General features: G+C 52.3%; 1 protein-coding gene across 4 annotated transcripts in view; it reads right to left on the reverse strand.

The window, feature by feature from the left end:
• The window catches only part of LOC117869185 (zinc finger protein 385C-like), a 182,231-nt gene that overhangs the window by 16,264 nt on the left and 148,445 nt on the right, over positions 1-17,522 (reverse strand). For all 4 annotated transcript variants that reach the window (XM_034755787.1, XM_034755786.1, XM_034755788.1 and 1 more), the window contains one exon: positions 9,439-9,549. In XM_034755787.1, coding sequence (XP_034611678.1) covers positions 9,439-9,549 — 111 coding nt within the window. The remainder of the gene's footprint in view (positions 1-9,438; positions 9,550-17,522) is intronic.

Genomic DNA, 17,522 nt, shown 5'->3' on the forward strand with positions numbered 1-17,522 from the left:
TCGTAGCCTTTAATCAAAGACACAGACAAGAAGAAAAAGGCTGGAGAGAGTCTCTCAGGCGGTACAGAGGCCCGAACTGTCCTGCGGGGGGAAGTGAGGAGGTTAGCGGAGCTGGGCTGGAGCTGGCTTTGCTGCTGCTGTTGAAGACGGATCCTGTTTCCCTGATGGCAACATAAGACGAAACACACAGGAAAGGGGAGAGAAAAGAACAGCAAAGAGAAAAAATGCAGCTTCTGTCTCTGGTGCAGTCTCGCTTCTGCAGAAACCCAGGCCCAGCGCCCGGCCCGATCAGCCACTCCAAGCCCTGGCAAACTCGGACCAGCACCAGGCTGCTCAAGGCCTTGCATTTAGCTGCTTCTCTCTGGTCATAGGTTTACAGCAGCGTTGGCCGGCTAAGCCAGACGCTCACGAGACAGAGGGGAAAGGGCGAGGAAGACGGAAGAGTAGTATTAAAGTAGGGAAGAAAAAGGCCACACTGGGGGGATGGGGTGGCTGAGACAAAGTCTCACCTCCCAGGTGTATTGGATTTAACTGGAGCCAGCAGAGGTGGAGGTGGCAAACACATCAGGGTCCCTCTCAGGATTTGCAGGAAGGAGTCCCAGGATGGTAAGTATCGCTCCTTTCAGTCCGTCCCTCATCCCCCATCTCCTTGTGATGACCCCCCAGAGGGAGTGATGAGTGGAACAGCCCCTCCCCTCGGTATTTTGTCCACCAATCAGGCCTAATTTCTGACACACCCATTTTAGTTCACCGATTTCCGGTCCCACACGGTTCTTGTTTCCCAGGCATGATCAGAGCATCACAGGAAGGCGGGGCTGGAAGGCACCTGGAGAAGGCTGGGGCAGGACCAAGTGAACCTGACAGGGGTTGGTCCAGCCTGTTCGGAAACACCTTCTGTGACGGGGTGGGTGTGTCCGCAGCCGCCCTTAGAAGCCTGTTCCAGGCTTAGCCCCCCTGAGAGTTACAAAGTTTTTCCTAACATCGAACCGAAATCTCCCTTGCTGCTCATTAAGCCCACTGCTTCCAGTCCGACCTTCAGTGGCCCCGGAGAACAAGTGAGCCCTGTGCTCTTTCCACCAGCCCTTCGCATGTCTGCAGACGGGGATCAGGGCCCCCTCAGTCTGCTTTGCTCAAGACTAAACACGCCCAGTTTTTAGCCTTTCCTCCCAGGTCAGGTTTCCTAAACCTTGGACCATTATTGTTGCTCTGCTCTGGACTCTCTCCAACTTATCCGCATGTTTCCTAAAGCGCAGTGCCCGGACCTGGACCTGGACTCCAGCCGAGCCCTCAGCAGCGCAGAGCAGAGTGAGACAGTTACCTCCCGTGTCTAACACAGAACGCTCCCATTCCTACACCCCGGAACCGGACCCCTCTCCCTCTTCAAGGGGCCAGTTACCCTGTGACAAGGTGACCCTCTTTCTCCAGTCCCATGCCTCATTTGCATAGATACACAGAGCTGAAGGCCAGATGGGACCACTGCGATCAGCTGCTTCGGCCTCCTGCACATCACAGGCCGTTACATTTCCCCCGGCACTGGGCCCAGTAACTTGTGTCTGGCTAAAGCATTGTCCAGAAAGGCGCCAGTCTGGGTCTGCAGACCCCCGGAGGTGGGGAACCCACCACTGCCCTGGGGACCTTGTTCCAGTGCTTAATCACCCGACCAGTTAAAAGATGGTGCCTAATTCCTAACGAATTTGTCTGGCTGCAGCTTCCAGCCTGTGGTCCTGTCTGCCTTGCTCGGCTAGACTCCAGAGCTCCGTAGTACCTGGCGTTTGCTCCCCGGGAAGCTCCTTACACACTGCTCAAGTCACCTCTCACTCTGCGTATGCTAAACAGACTGAGCGCCTTGCTGTTATGCATTGAGCTGCTCCGCATGGGGGTCAGGGGGAAGGGGAGCTGTCTGCTGGTGCAGTGCAGCTTAGACCGAGCATCTCTCCAAACCTCAGGCTCCGGACAGTCCCTCGGGATACCTAACCCGCTCCAGAGGAGCCCAGCCCAGTCCCCGCCCGGGCGGGCTCCCTCTGCCACCTGGGGGTGGTGTCTGTGCTCAGGGAGAGTCCATGGACCCACAGCTGGATCCAGTGCTGGCCTTAATGATCTCCATCCGGCCCGGCCTCAGCTTCCGCTCCGCTCCTCCCACGCAGGCCAGGTTCCCTGTCTGGGGGCTGGCGGTTTGAGGCTCAGCCCAGAGGCAAGTGGATTTCAAGGGACCCCCATGGAGCTCTGGGCTTCTGGATGAACTCATGGCATAAACCTGAAACCCAAAGCAAGTCCCTGGAGGCATGGCAGGGGGCGGAAGGGGGGCGGGATTTCCTAGGGAGCTCTGTGACATGGAACGGCGGAGAGGACGGGGACACAGACAGCGTGGTCTGGGGCAGGGCACTGGGCTCTATTCACAGCTCTGTCTGTGACTCTTCCCTTAGCTGCGTTGCTGTTTCCCCTCCCAACCACCCTTTTGTCTGGCTGGTCGATTTCCACCCTGAGCGCTTTGGGGCAGGAGTCTTCAGGTGCTACCATGCTAGACATGAGTGACTAAATAACACCAGACACCTCAGCCCTGCCCAGTCCGACCCAAACGGAGCCCAAGGGCAGAGCCGGCTGCCTGGGATGGACACGGGGGTGACTGACTACACGTGGACAAGGAGGATCTGTTACATCTTCGGGTGCCGACCAGCATCTGCTGCCAGAAGAACCCGGTGCCCTGAAATCATTTGGCCTCCCCAGGGCCAGAGACCTCCAGCAAGGTGAGATTTTGGGGGGGAGCGTGTTGCAACGCTCTGGTTTCAGCCTGTCATTGAATTGCTTTGCATACAAATCGATCCAAGCCGAGGTATCATTTTGCTTCAACATTGCCGCATTGCAAGGCTGAGATAAGGACCCTTTGCTGATTAAATGCGCCAAGTCACTTTCAAAAGAAGCTTTCAGGCAAAATGTCTGACTTCAGAAACACACAATAAATTGCCTGCTGTTTGGAAAAAAACATTCGCGGGTAGGACACATCTCCCATTGTAACCCAACAGGCCTCTAACATGCAATTTCCATTCACCGTCTCCTTTCTCCCGGTGAACATTGAATAATGAAGTGCGCAGTGGTGGGCGCTTGCCTGCACGGCACTGATAAAAACGTTCACAAAAGATAATAGCCCCAAACATTTGTGTCCTTAGCAGTTGGGGACAAGGCAGCATTGTCACCAAAAGCAACCACAATTTAGCAATTTCTGGAAACTAAATCCAAACTGAATTAAGACACTGTAACGGAGCCGGGCAGATTAATTTGCATGGCAATTCTGGAGGCTAATTTAGGCTGCTAGAGCTTGCTAGGAAGAACCAGACCCTCCAACCCCCCTCTTTAGGGCGAGAGAAACGAGGGTGTCAGAATTCCGAATCAGTGGCAGGAGACGTGGCTGAAAACCCACCAGGCTCACGCCAGGAAACAGCGCCTTGATAGCCAATACGCTGAAGCTCCATCAGGTAACGGAATTTGGTCAGGGCTGAGTTGGAGTTTAACGAGGGCTCCCAGCACTTTGCCATCCTGTGCAGAAATCGAACCAGCGTTACAGTGTAAACTGCGAGGTGATTTTAGTTCAGACGTGGCCTTGGCGAGCAGGGCCGGAGAGTACGCGTGTGAGCGACAGACAGCCCGTGTGTGAGAGAAACGAGACAACAAGAGGCGTGCGCACACATGAGATGCGCGTGAGCATTTGGGATAGTGAGACAGAAAGACACTGGGCGTGTGTACGAGTGAGATGGAGCACGAGCGTTTGTTGTGCGAGTGCATTTGGGGCTAACAGGCTGACCCTGCATTAGGCACCAGAACCTGCCCTGCGAGTTACACGGCAGCATGTTCCCAGTTACTCGGGGATGAGGCCGTCTGAGGACGCAGACAAGTCGAACTGGGACTCTGCCCTGAGCCAGCCTCCTGCAGGGTTTGTGGCTGAGGGCTGCATTGCTCTGGAAGAGGTAGAGCTATGCAGGCTCCCAAGCTAGCAAGGACTATCCACATCGTTGTGTCTGTGTGGCCTGTTCCCGCGGCGGATCGCTGAGCTGAGTGCATCAAACTCCTCCTCAGAAAATGCGCCAGGAAAGCTCCCAACTGGCCTCGTTCTCTGGGACCATCTGCAGCAAAGCGCAGGGAGGCGTCGAAGGACTGGCATGCTCTTAGCAATCTCCCTTTGTCACAGGCGCTCTGGTGGGCTGCGTTTCATGCTGCCTAAAGCCTTTCGGGGTCTATGCTGCTGCCCTCCCACACTAACTGGGGAGCGAGGCACCACGCAGTGAGAGCCAAGGGGTCAGACTCGTGGCCATTACAGCAGGGAGGGTGCTCTAGTGAACAGGGCACCAGGAGGGTGATCCGTCAGGCTCTCCCAGCATATGGGGATGAGGGGCTACCTAAGTGCTGAGACAGAAAGTCTGCCATTCGTTTTGGGGGCCGCTGGGCTTCCCTGCACATAAGACACTAGATGGAGGAGCCGGTGATTTCTTGGTGACAAATCACCTCTTTCTGCAATTAACTTGCTTCCCCTGCCCTCCACCAATCACCTTGTCCCCCGGCACCACAAGGCCCTGCCCAAACGCTGGGCTCAGCACGGGCAACGCAGCAGCACTGGGAAACCATCGTGGCTTTCAATAAAGCCAGGAAACAGGGTTTCCCCTGTAGCCTCCTGCCCTTTCCTCCGTTTGGAGAAGGGAAGCAGCGAGCGCCTAGCATGGTTACCGAGTCTCTGCTAGCAGAAGCCGAGTAGAACGAGGCTCTGAAGGAGCAGGAGCCATGTGGCCGCTCATTAACCCACCTCGGGTGCTGGCTCGAGGCTCAATTCTCCAGCCACTCCGGCAGGGAGATTACTATGACGTCACCCGGCCTTTGCAACCAGCAAATCGATATTTGTTTGGGCGGGTGCTTGTCCTGCGCGAGATCTAAATATCTGCCCGGGGGGAGGAGACGCAGGTATGGGTCGGCAGAGGGGACGCTTGGCTTTCGAGCACGCAGGCTGCAGTTAGAGTTTGACCGATGCTTTTTAAAATAAATAGAGCTTTGTTTGCAGAATTTACGAGATTAACCTGGCTTTGAAGGGCTTGTCTACAGGGGAAGGGGACAGTTACACTGCTGTAGCTACCCCGGTTTCACTCCCCATGGGGGATACTCTTAGCCTAGAAAAACTGTGTCTTTATCTCAGTTTAGCTCAAACCCCTTCCCAAGCCACGTAAACTAAGCCAGACAAAGGCCCTTACACTGGACTAAGAGTGTCCACATGGGGAGTTAAACCAGTATGACTCCAGTTCCCATTGTGACGTTGCACTCCATGTGTTTTATGGAAATATGCTTATGAGCGTGAATATGATGTAACTGGAATATGCTTCATGCAAAAGGTCTCTTGTAAGGTATCATTACAAAGCTTATAATATATTGAGTGTGTTCATCCTATTTGTTTGCATGTATTATTTCTATGCCTGGAGTTAGGAGAATAACATATAAACTTGTGTTGCTGATGCAACATATTAAGTGAAAGCCGTTAAGGTACTTCAGAATCAATGACCTGTAAATGGCTCTGTTTTACTTGCAAACCTTCCTGTGTACCTGTGGGCCAGCCCAGGAAGAACGGAGGCTGGGGTCTCACAGGACATGTGACCATGTCACTTGATACTGGAATCCATCTTAAACCTGGTGCTTTTCCATTTAGGAGGAGGGGTGGGGACCCAGAGGGACAAAGGATTCCTGCCTTGTGCCAAAGCTATAAAAGGGGGTGGAGCGGGACAAAGGGGCTTCCAGTCATGAGAAAACCCCTGCTTACCACCTGAGGTGTCTGCTGGAACTAACAAGGACTGTACCGGGGAAAGGATTGGGCCCAGACTAGGAAGGAGTCTAGTCTGTGAAAGAAGCTTATTGGAACATCTCTGAGGGTGAGATATTACCTGTACTCAGTTTCTTAATGTATTAGGCTTAGACTTGCGTGTTTTTGCTTTATTTTGCTTGGTAACTTACTTTGTTCTGTCTGTTATTACTTGGAACCACTTAAATCCTACTTTTTATACTTAATAAATCACTTTTGTTCATTAGTAAACCCGGAGTAAGTGATTAATATCCGGGGGAGCAAACAGCTGTGCATATCTCTCTATCAGTGTTATAGAGGGTGAACAATTTATGAGTTTACCCTGTATAAGCTTTATACAAAGTAAAACGGATTTATTTGTGGTTTGGATCCCATTGGGAGCTGGGTGTCTGAGTGCTGGAGAGAGGTAAACTGCTGAGCAGTTTTCACTGAAAGCCTGCAGCTGATCATTTCAGCCAAAATGGAGCAGGGGAAAAGTCCACAGGAAGGGGGGCGGATGGGGAGCAGCTGGAGGAAGGGAAATGCAGAAGGAAGAACAGAGCAGACATGTAGAGACAGGGAAGAGGGAGAAACCGGATAAAGGAGGATGGGGAAGGAGGAGAAACGAATGGCAGCACAGCAGTGGCCTACAGCCGCCAAGGTGCCCTAGGTGAACGACGCCCAGTGTCAAGCACCCAAAAATCACGAGATTGGGTTAAAGATCATGAGATTCGAAAAGACGATAAACACCAGGTTCTGATTCTTTGCCTTCTGGGTTTTGCACAGCTTGGGGTCCTAGTTCCAAGCCGAGATTTTCCCATAATCCTCTGGTTCCAGGAGCTAACACACCACATATTGCAAGACTCCCGATAAATCCGCCAGGGTTGGCAACACGGTCTGAATGGGACAATGCCATGATTCCTGCCCGGTTAATGACTCCCTCAGGGCCATATTCTGTCCCTTGACCTCTGTGCAAGGCTCCTATCAACACCCCGGAGACTGCGATGAGGAGCATGGAGCCCGTCCGGGGCCCAGAATGACACACTGGGATTCGGGCCTCTGCGCACAACGAGCGTTACAACCCTGAGCTAGAGCAAAGAGATTCCACTGGGAGTCGAGAGCTGGGCCAGCGCCATGGTCAGTCACCTCTTCACAGAAGGCTGCAGAGCAGATCTGAGCTGGTCATTGACAGTAAGGCCGGACCTAGTCTGGCCTCCCACATGTCCCAGACAGGAGAACCTCACCTCTCTCTGCTGGGGATCCACCCAACTTCTGCAGCCTCTGATTTGACTGAGAATTTCCTTTTAAACTTCTAATCAGCTCCCCCCTCACAAGAGATTGGCCGGGTACAATTCATTACTGCCGGGGACGAATGAACGTGACCTTCCTCCCCTCGACAAGATGTTTGATTGATTTGGAAGAAAAGGCTAAAAAAAACCCCAAGCAACCCACCCAGCACATCAGAGCTCTGCAGAGCCGAGGCAGCAAAGATTACATTCAGCTCCCGGGAACACATACGAACTGCACGGGCTGATAAAGCAGCTTAAGCGTTCCAGCCAAGAAGTGAGGCAGCCGGAGCAGACCTGAGCGAAATGAAGAGCAGCGGAAAGACAAAGGAACAGATGTGGCAGAGAGGGAGGGCGCAGCTGCCAGCCTGCCTCCTGGAGCCGCACCGGTCCCGTGGAGAGGAAGAGAGGGGTGAAAGAACCAGAAGGGTGCAGGGGTGCAGAGCAACTTGGAGGTGTCGGGGTAAATCCACCTGCAGCACCACGTGTGCAGGGTGTGCCCAAGCCGTGACCGTGCCTTGGAACATGGCTGTAGAAATGAGCCCTCTGGCGGCACCGTGTAACACAGAGGGTGCGGCAGAAAGGGAAAGAGGCTGGCTTTACAATTTGCTGCCCTTCCATAATAATAATTAGCTTCTTTCATCAGTAGATCTCCAAGCTCTGTAAAGGAGGGCAGCATCATTGCCTCCATTTTACAGATGGGGAAACGGAGGCACAACGGGATGCAGTGACTTGCCCAAGGTCACCCAGCAGGCCTGTGTCAGAGCTGGGACTAGAGCTCGGGTCTCCCATGGCTCAGTCCTCTGCTCAAACCACTAGGCAACACTTCCTCCCATTAAAGCTAGGGAAGCCATCGAATGCTGCAGGGCTTTCCCGTTGCAGAGGGCTGGCTGTGATGAGACACACCCGAGTGGAAAGGGGGGCATGACGCAAAGAGACAAAGTGATGATGACCAACCTTATTTTGGGAGGAACCCTGGAGGGGATGGGTGAACCCGTCTAATGGGCCTATCTCCCTTGTGGGGCAGGGGACTTAACCCAGGCCAGTTTCCATGCTACTGGGCAAATTTACCCAAGCTATAAATGGGTGCGACTCATCTGCAAGCGCTTTCACATGGCCAGGATCTGGCCACAGTTTGTAATTGTATCTAAAACTATGTGCACGGGGTTACATACTCCAGAAATGCCCTTGCTTGGTGCACCGGGGAGCAAGGCGCTGGCCCAGCGTGGAGTTAAGCACCGGAGTTCTACCAATGTTCCCGGCCTGTTTAGAGAACTCGGCTGGGCCTTGTCTCTACTAGCAAACTTGAACCGGTTTGATGAAATCGATTTAAAACTCGACTTGTCAAATCAGTGCAAACATCTACCGCAGATGCACTTCAGTTTGTTTAACTCACTGGTGATTTGGCTTGTGTCAGAGCACAGGGGAAGCGGTTTATATGTATGTCCATTAGGCCGGGCTTTGCACCAATGTCACTAGCTCAGTTTTTAAATTGGTTTAATGAATCCGATGCATGCCAAGAACGCCTCCGTTTGCTGTTCCTCAGTGCGTGAAACCCACCCGCAAAGGCCAGCTGCTGACCTAAGACTTTTCTAGTATAGACAAGGCCTTAGCCTTACTGGGACTGGCCTAGGCATCAGGACATTTCTTTATTCCAACTCCCTTTGAAAGACAAGAGAAATCCCCTGGGGCTTCCCTATGTCCTGAGAACCCCCTTCCACCCCCCCACTTCTGCTTTCTTTCTGGATGACCTACTCTCAAGGGTGCAAAGGAAGCAGAAACCTTCTGCAAGGCCGGACTGGAAACACCCCCTGCAGAGCTGGCTCCTACCTCTCTAGATACTTAGCTGACCCTCGTCGTCGTACTCAGGCGCGGGGGTTTTGTCCCCCCAGCACCCCCTGGGAGATCAGGGTGTATTATCCCCATTTCAGGGATGGGGAACGGAGGCACAAGGTAGAGGAGGAGACTTGCCCAAGGTCACATGGGGATTCTGTGGCAGAGCCAAGAACGGCAGCAAGGTCCCCAGAGTCCTGGTCCAGTGACCCGCCCAGCGCAGTGGGCGCCTCGGGGCAGGCAGGGTGAGCGCAAAGGGGCCCAGCTGGTGTTCAGCCAGCTGCTGCGTTCTCTAGCAGCCAGAGCTCCCGGGCTGGGACAGCGATGGCTCCGGACAGCCCCCTCCTCGGCTGTACCCCACGTAAGCCGCTGGCAATGGCGGACCTGGCCCACCGTCCGCTTATGGGAAGGAGCCTGTTTCCTTCCTTGTCTCAAGCACCAGATGGACCATCCGGCTGCTAAGCCCCCTCTCCCTCGGCACTGCCCGTCCCACCCCTTGCAGACACAGCTTACCGCGGAGTTGAATCGGAGGTGGCAGATGTTGCAGGAGATGAACTGCTTCTTCTTGAGTGGGGAGGGGACTCCGAAGGTGTGATTGATCACGGCCTTCTGCACGGGATCCATCTGGAAGGGGAGGGAGGGAGGGCACGTGGTTACTCGGTGCTTCGAACACAGACCGGCAAAGCACCCCAGTCTCGGCTCGGGAACAGCACACGCTGCAATGCTGCAATAGGGACATGCAGAATCCCTGCCCAGCCAAAGTCCTGGGGACCCTTTCCTTCCTCAGCTACTGCTGACGGGACCTGCCAACACCCAGAACATGCAGCTCCTTTCTCTGGTTTAGCTGGAGGTCCCCTGCGCTCTAGCAGGGAAAACAAGGACCTTTCGACTCAGGCCTTGGCAGGTAAAAGAGCATTTCAGCTCCCCTTCAGGGGAGAGGTCAGGCACGTGCCGTCCTCCAGGTATTGTCCGGGCAGAATCCAGACTTGTCCCCATCCCCCCATGTCCAACACACCGGGAGGTTTTGCCAGGCAGTCCGAATGTTCCTACCTCTTATCATATTGTTACAGCAGGAGCCCCAAGAGGGCGCTGTTACACAGTCTTGCAAGGTCTTTTTCTTTGCCTGCCAGTGCGTACGGTCGTTGAAGAAATGCTGCCTCATTGTTTGTTTTACGATGCCCATTCATTCTTTCCGAGGAGCTGTAGCAAGCAGCAGGAGACTTTGGTCCCTGCCTCAGTCTCTCCAACTACAGCCAATTCTTGCTCTTGGGGAACCGGGCCCTGGTGTTGGCCCGAGATTTCAGAGAGAGCGGCTGTGCCTGCATGCTGTTTGTGACCACCTCTGCTGAAGGACTAAGGCACATGGTGTAATTAAAGCACGTTACACTAAGGCTAGGTCTATACTACCCGCCTGAATCGGCGGGTAGAAATCGACCTCTCGGGGATCGATTTATCGTGTCCCGTTGGGACGCGACAATCGATCCCCGAATCGGCGCTCTTACTCCACCAGCGGAGGTGGGAGTAAGCGCCGCCGACAGAAAGCCGCAGAAGTCGATTTTGCCGCCGTCCTCACAACGGGGTAAGTCGGCTGCAATACGTCGAATTCAGCTACGCTATTCACGTAGCTGAATTTGCGTATCTTAAATCGACTCCCCCCTGTAGTGTAGATGTACCCTAAGGAAATGTGCAGACTTTGCCTCACTGGTGTCTCTCCTTTGGAAACCAACCTGCAGGGCCCCATGATCTGCGCTTGCTCAGCAGAGGGGTGACAATATTTCCTCTCCCCAGCCTCTCGGGCTTGCCTGCTTTCTCCTGGCTGTTGAGTGCCAGGGAGAAATAATTCCTCTTTGTCATCATTTCACCCACAGATCTCAATGCCCGTTAAGTCAATGGCCCCTGAGAGCTGGGGATCATTACCCCCCGTTTACAGAGGGGGCAAACACACACCAAGAGTGAGGTTTCCTCATGGACACATAGCAAGTTAGTGGCAGTGCCCGGAATAGAACCCAGGAGTCCGGCACCTAGTCCCCCAGGGTAACTGTTCAGGGATAGATCCAGGAAGCTCTCAGAGATTCTCCCTCCTCTCTGATCCCTTCTCCGTTCACAACAGATGTCAATGTCGTGGATGGCAAATTATCGGTTTTCATTTGAGGTCCTCAGCTGCTCTCCTCAGCAGCCCAACGAAACAGGTGTGTTGCCAGGTGACTTAACTAGAACCTCAGCCACTGAAATAGGGTCTCAGAGTTTGGACCCGGAGGCGATGAAAACGAGTCACCAGCCATTAACCCTTTGTTTGCTGTTAAACAGTGAGTAAAATTCATCTCCACGCAAGGCCAGCAGAAGACCTAAGCACTACGGGGTTTCCACAGTGCCTGTACCTTGTGCTTTGCCCTCTGCACTGCAGCGAATCCCACCCTAGTGACAACACTTCACTCTCCTCACATCCTATGCGAGGCAGACCCCCCGACGGGGGTGGAGCTCGGAACAAGGAACCCTGCAAACTCCCTGCTCTGACGCCTAGACAGCTGCCCAGCCCACAGCTAACGTATTCGCCGGGCCGCCAATTCTGGGAGCACTTCGACATTACTGCTGCCATTGGGATCTAGGCTGAAGCGCTCACATGCAGGGACCAATGTACAGGGAGGGGAATCCTTGGGGGCCAGCTCACAGTTGCTCTGTGCTTCAGGTTCCCATCTGTAAAGTGGGGGTAGTGACCCTTTCCTCCTCCCCCCTTTGTCTGACTTGTCTATTCAGCTCATAGGTACTTTGGGGCAGACACTGGCGCCCTCTACGGGTAAGGAAAGCGCCTAGCACCAGCCACTCTCGATTGGGGCCTGCAATATAAGAAGTCATTTATTTTTCATGCTGTATCAAACTATTATCACAATTATTCGGTAACATTTTTTTATTGGCCCAGGAATTCCCTGGTACTCCACAGGGAGCATGCACTTGCTCTGCCCAGAACTCGAACAACTTCAGCTATTTGCAACGGGCCCTGTCTTTCTGTGAGATGATTCATCAAAGGGCAGCGGTTCTGAGACGAGGCAGACGCACACAGCCCAACGACAGCCCCCAGTGGGTCTGTCTCCCCCTGACGCTCAGTGTCATTTTATTCCTCAGCCGGAGCAGTAAACGTATTCGAAAAGCCATAATTGTTTTAAACAAAATGAATTTATTAAGGGGGGAAAATAAGAATAATCTCTTTGTTGGAGTGCAGCTATAATCTATAATGCAAGGATTGTTTCGCTACCCGGAGGCATAGGAAGATTATCTTATCTGCGTCCTGCTGTCAGTGGAGCCTTGGGTTTTCAGGCGATCGTATTTCTCTGCAAAGCTATTTAGTTGCAGAGACAGGTGCATCAGTCTTCAGGGCACATGCCTGGACAACAGAGCCATTATCAAGACCCCAAATTCCATTCCAGGAGTGAGCAGAATGGTAATATCGAGTGATTAATGAAGTGCCTGTTTGCTATGAAATTTTACTCACTTATCTGGAATATAAATGAAGAGGCATTTGGGTTCTGATGGGGGAACCAGAGGCCTCTAGCGATGACAAAGACGCTGCTCCACCTCTGACAACGAACGCTGCAGTGCACTCACAGCAGCACCCACACAGCGCAAAAACCAAGAGGAATCTCTCTCCTCCGTGCAGTGCTGCATCAAGGCGCTGTGTCCATGCCAGCATTTTAACCAATAACTGCTGCTCTTCTGCCTTTAAGGAGCTCATCCCCCATGTCTGGCACCTCAGGAGGGAGCCAAGAACCGGAGAAGCCAGGAGGAAGATGGGAGTGGAATTTATAGATCTAAGAAGATGCCATGGGTGGGAAGTTCAGGAAGGTAGCAGATATTTCTTGGGTTTGGTGGTTCTAGGCAGCAGTGCCCATAATTAACTCAGGGAGGAAGGATGGGCTTGGGTTGAGGCACTGGACTGAGACTCCTGAGATCTGAGTTCCCACCTCTGCCACTGGCTTCCTGTGTTATCCTGGCTGGGCAAGTCACAGAACCTCTCCGGGCCCCAGTTCTTCAACTGGAAAAATATAATAATCCTTCCGCTGTCTGGCCCAGTAGGACTGCGAGCTCCTGAGGGCAGGGCCCGTCTCTCACGATGGGGCTGAGTGGCACCCAGCCCCACAGGGCCCTGATCTCGGTTGGAGACTAGTGCTACCATAATACACAACAGGACAACCACAAATCGCAGCCGAGGATTTCACAGACATTTAGGAGAGTCCCAGGAACGTGACACTAAGACCTGGTCACGCCCTCAGGGCCGTAGTTAGGTCGACCTGACCCCTTCTGTAAACGTGGCTGGGTCAGCGGAAGAATTCTCTAGCTACCTGGGAGAGGCGGATTGACTCCATGGATGGGAAAACCCCTTCTGTAGGGAGCGTCTGAGCTACAGCAGCCCAGCGACAGTGCCGAAGTCTAGACACGGCCTCAAGATCTTCCACCAGTAAAACGAGTTGAATCCAAAAGCGTGCGTGTGCGAGCGCACAAGTGTGCCTACTGGCCCTGCACTGATTGGGGAAAAATGGGGAATATTTAAGAGTCTGTGAAGGAAACAGATTCTTCCCTCCCATCAATTTAAAATGCCCATGTGAAATGATAGCAGGGGTAGGCAACCTACGCCACACGTACCAAAGGCGGCACGGGAGCTGATTTTCAGTGGCACTCACACTGCCCGGGTCCTGGCCACTGGTCCGGGGGGCTCTGCATTTTAATGTAATTTTAAATGAAGCTTCTTAAACATTTTAAAAACCTTATTTACTTTACATACAGCAATAGTTTAGTTATATATTATAGACTTAGACAAAGAGACCTTCTAAAAACGTTAGAATGTATGACTGGCACGCGAAACCTTAAATGAGAGTGAATAAATGAAGACTCGGCACAGCACTGCTGAAAGGTTGCCGACCCCTGCACTGTAGTGTCCAAGCCTGTGTTAGACACGGAATAGACCAAGACACAGTTCAGAGTACAGTTTGGAGGTTGTTACTAAGGTGACTGAAATATACCTAGTTTTTTGTGTGCAAAATTTAGAAAGAAACAAAATATTGTTATTCTGGGGAACGTTTTTTGCTGAAATATTCCATTTTTCCATCGAAACACAAGCCAAAATTTGATGTCTGCGCTCTTCCCCCCTTTCCACTCCTTTTTTTCCACTAGAAAAGCAGGAATACGGAAAAACTGAAAACATTACGCTGAATTGTAAAAATTGAAATAAAATAGTTTTGTTTCATTCTGATGAAAAACAGGCACATTTTGAAGAAGCCAAGCATTTGCACAGAAAATTTTTGAATTGTTTAAAATGCCATTGTTTGGGGGGGAAAAACACCTCAACCTTTTGATGACAAAACGTCAGCCAGCTGCAGGCATCACACCTATGTCCTGTCCTATGGGGATGCAAGGAGGGATGGTTTTGTGGTTAATGCTCCAAACTGGGCACCAGGACTCCTGGGTTCTATTCCCAGCTCTCCCACTGATTTACTGCAAGTCACTTCCTCGGTCTGTGCCTCAGTTTCCCCTGCTGTAAAAGGGGGATGGTGACACTGCCCTGCCTCAGAGAAGAGCTGAGCCGTAGAAATTCATCGATGGTTGATAGACACATGGAGACTTGGGGCTGGAAGATGGGCAAACGATTATTATTTTTATGATAAAAGTACCAGATTTTGATGCCGGGTGAAGCTTTGGGCCAGACTCCCAGTGGGTTTAAATGGGCATTTTCCCATCGACTCCAATGGAGCTTCGCTCCTTGAGCCCAGCACAGCAGCTGAGAGAAAGGCTCAAGGGGCACTTGTTAAAGATTGTTCAACTATTTAATCAGATGGATTAATAGCAAAGGGGAAAAAACCTCCAACGCATGGGGAGAGCAGATCTGATTGGCCCTTCTGAGGGGGCTGTGATGAGACGCAGGCTCCACGCCATGGAGACAAAAGGGTACTAGACAATTTGGTATTTGAATGATCAAGGGTCCTTGATGCTACGTGCTAGAGATTTACACGCCTATTAATTAACGCTAAATTACAGCCTCTCAGAAAGCTTCACTTTCCATTTTGGACTCTTCATATAAAGTATCCTCTATTAATATCAAAACCAGAGGACATTTTAACTGTCCAATCAATTTTTATTCAGTTCATCTTCACTTTAATAGCACTAGTCCGTAGTGAATTCATTCAGCCCCTGGGGATGGGCCCTAGCTGCTCCTCTAACCCTTCGAAGCCCCAGTCTGCAGCCGTGAAGGGGCAATTAAAGACAAGTTACCCCCCTCCCCAGACGGATTTTTAAACTACTTGTTTAAGGAGATGAAACGGACGATCCGTTTCCCAACAGGTTGGGACATCATCACGCTCTTTTCTGGTGTCTTCCCATCACCCCTCACGTGATCTCCTGCCCTCACTGGCTGGGTTCTCTGAGAGGAACAGGAGAGCGGCACATCCCAAAGTCATTGCTTCACATTCCCAGACATCTCTGGGGAAGTCACAGGGCTCTTGGCAGCGCTGAGTTCCGGCTGCACAACAGACATTCGCCTGAGCTTTCCGTTCCGTTCCTTAACACGCACAGTCTCCTACACGTCCCGCCAGGTAATGCCCTGCCTCACTGGGTCTAAGTCAGATGAGAAACGACTAATAAACAACCCTGCCAGCAAAGTTCTGTTATACAGAGGCACTCCTGGGTTCCACTCCCAGCTCTGACAACGATTCCCTCTGTGACCCGGGGCAAGTCACTTGCCAAATCGGCCCTTGTGCAGAAGAGCCCAGCGTGGACTACTTACAGCCGGGGTAAACGAGCCTGAAAACGCCTCGTACTGTGCAGGGAGCCAGATCTCAGAGGGGACCAGCACCCACAACTGCCACTGCCACTACTGACATCAGCCGTCAGGATCGCTCCAGATCAGGCCTGTTAACCCCTCGGCTTTGGACTGCCCCAGCTGTAAAACGGTGGCAACAACCTCCAGGCTCCTGTGGGTCCTTAAGAGTTTAAGTGGTTTGATTAATAGATTGCTAGATTGCAAAGCCGGAAGGGATCACTGGGATCATCTAGTCTGGCCCCGGAACATCCCTAGACTAATCCCTAGAGCAGAGCTTTCAGAAAAACAGCTACTCTTGATTTGAACTCGGTCAGTGACGGAGGAGCCTCCACGACCTCTGGTTAGTTACGCTCACTGCTCACATTTTCAGCTTTATTTGTCTAGTTTCAACTCACAGCCATTGGCTCACGTTAGACCTTCTGCTAGATTGACGAGCCCATTTTTACTTATTTGTTCCCCAGATCGGTGCTTATAGACGGTAATCAACTCACCCCTCCTCTGTTCACATAAACAGACTGAGCTCTTTGACTTGATCGCTGTAAGGCAGGTTTTCTGATTCCCGTGGCGCTTCTGTGACCCTCTCCAACTTATCACCATCCTTCTTGAATCATGGGCACCCGAACTGACCACAGGGTTCCAGCAGTCGTCGCACCAGTGCCGAACACAGAGGTTAAATAACCTCTCTACGCCCAGCCAAGATTCACCTGGTTATGCATCCCAGGATCGCATTAGCTGTTTTGCCGCACACCATCACACAGAGCTCTTAGGTTTGAGGCTCCTAGAGGTGGCTTCTTCTCCTCTCCCTGATGGCAAGTACCTCTGAGTGCTGTACGTTCACTGGGTGCTGCTCCCATCACCACTCACCTGTAGAGTCAGGGAAGGTGTTACACAGTCTGTGGCTGGCAACTCATATGAGCCGTCCTCTCTAACGTGCGGCTCATTGCAACAAGCCATTCTGCCCCTGCTCCGGGCCCGGGGAGCAGCGCTGGACTGGCTAACTCCAAAGGGACCTTTCAAGGCAAAACCTGCGTGGGGCAAGGGAGCTTCCATCCCGTTTCAAGAGAGCTTGTTTCTAGACCTGTGCTTTGGAAAATGCAGCAGTTTCATGCCATCCCTGCAGCCGCTGCCACATCCCATCCAAGGCTGAGGGAGAACAGACCCGACTGACTCGATTCATTGCTTTGGACCCAGAGAGGCAAAGATTTCCCAGAATGCCGGGACACAGGGCCTGTGCTCTGGTTACGTGCAGCTGTTTGCAGCAGTAAGTGATGCCGCCTGTCCCTTCCCTCTGTTGACTTACACTAGCCACAGGGCCTCTATTACCGAGGCCCTGAGCATTTCTCAATCTCCTCCCCAAGCCTCCCGGGAGGCAGGGCAGTGCTAGTCATGGACCTGAGTCTCCTAAGTCTCTGCCTCGCACCCTAACCACTAGGCCATCCTCCCCTTTTAGACTCCTTCACAGCAATAAAAACGTCACTTACACCTACTGCTCTCGCTTCGCTGTGCAAACACTCATTCGTTCATCTTGGGAAGTAGGCTGGCCAGAATTATCCCCACGTTACAGAGGGAGAAATTGAGAGAGAAGAAAAGTGACTTCCCTCCTCATAGGCAGAGCTGGGAAGTGAACCCTGGCAGGAGTCCTGGCTCCTAGATCCCTGGAACAAACCTCAAGACAACTCCCCAGTCTAAAGCCAAGAGTTATTGCAGCTGCAGATTTCACAGCTGTTTCACCCTCACCATTTCTTGTATTCAAAAGTCCAAGCTAACGTTGAGTTTTGAAAAGGCGTTCGGA

Source organism: Trachemys scripta, chromosome 23 (genome assembly GCF_013100865.1).
Source record: "Trachemys scripta elegans isolate TJP31775 chromosome 23, CAS_Tse_1.0, whole genome shotgun sequence".
NCBI lineage: Eukaryota > Metazoa > Chordata > Testudines > Emydidae > Trachemys > Trachemys scripta.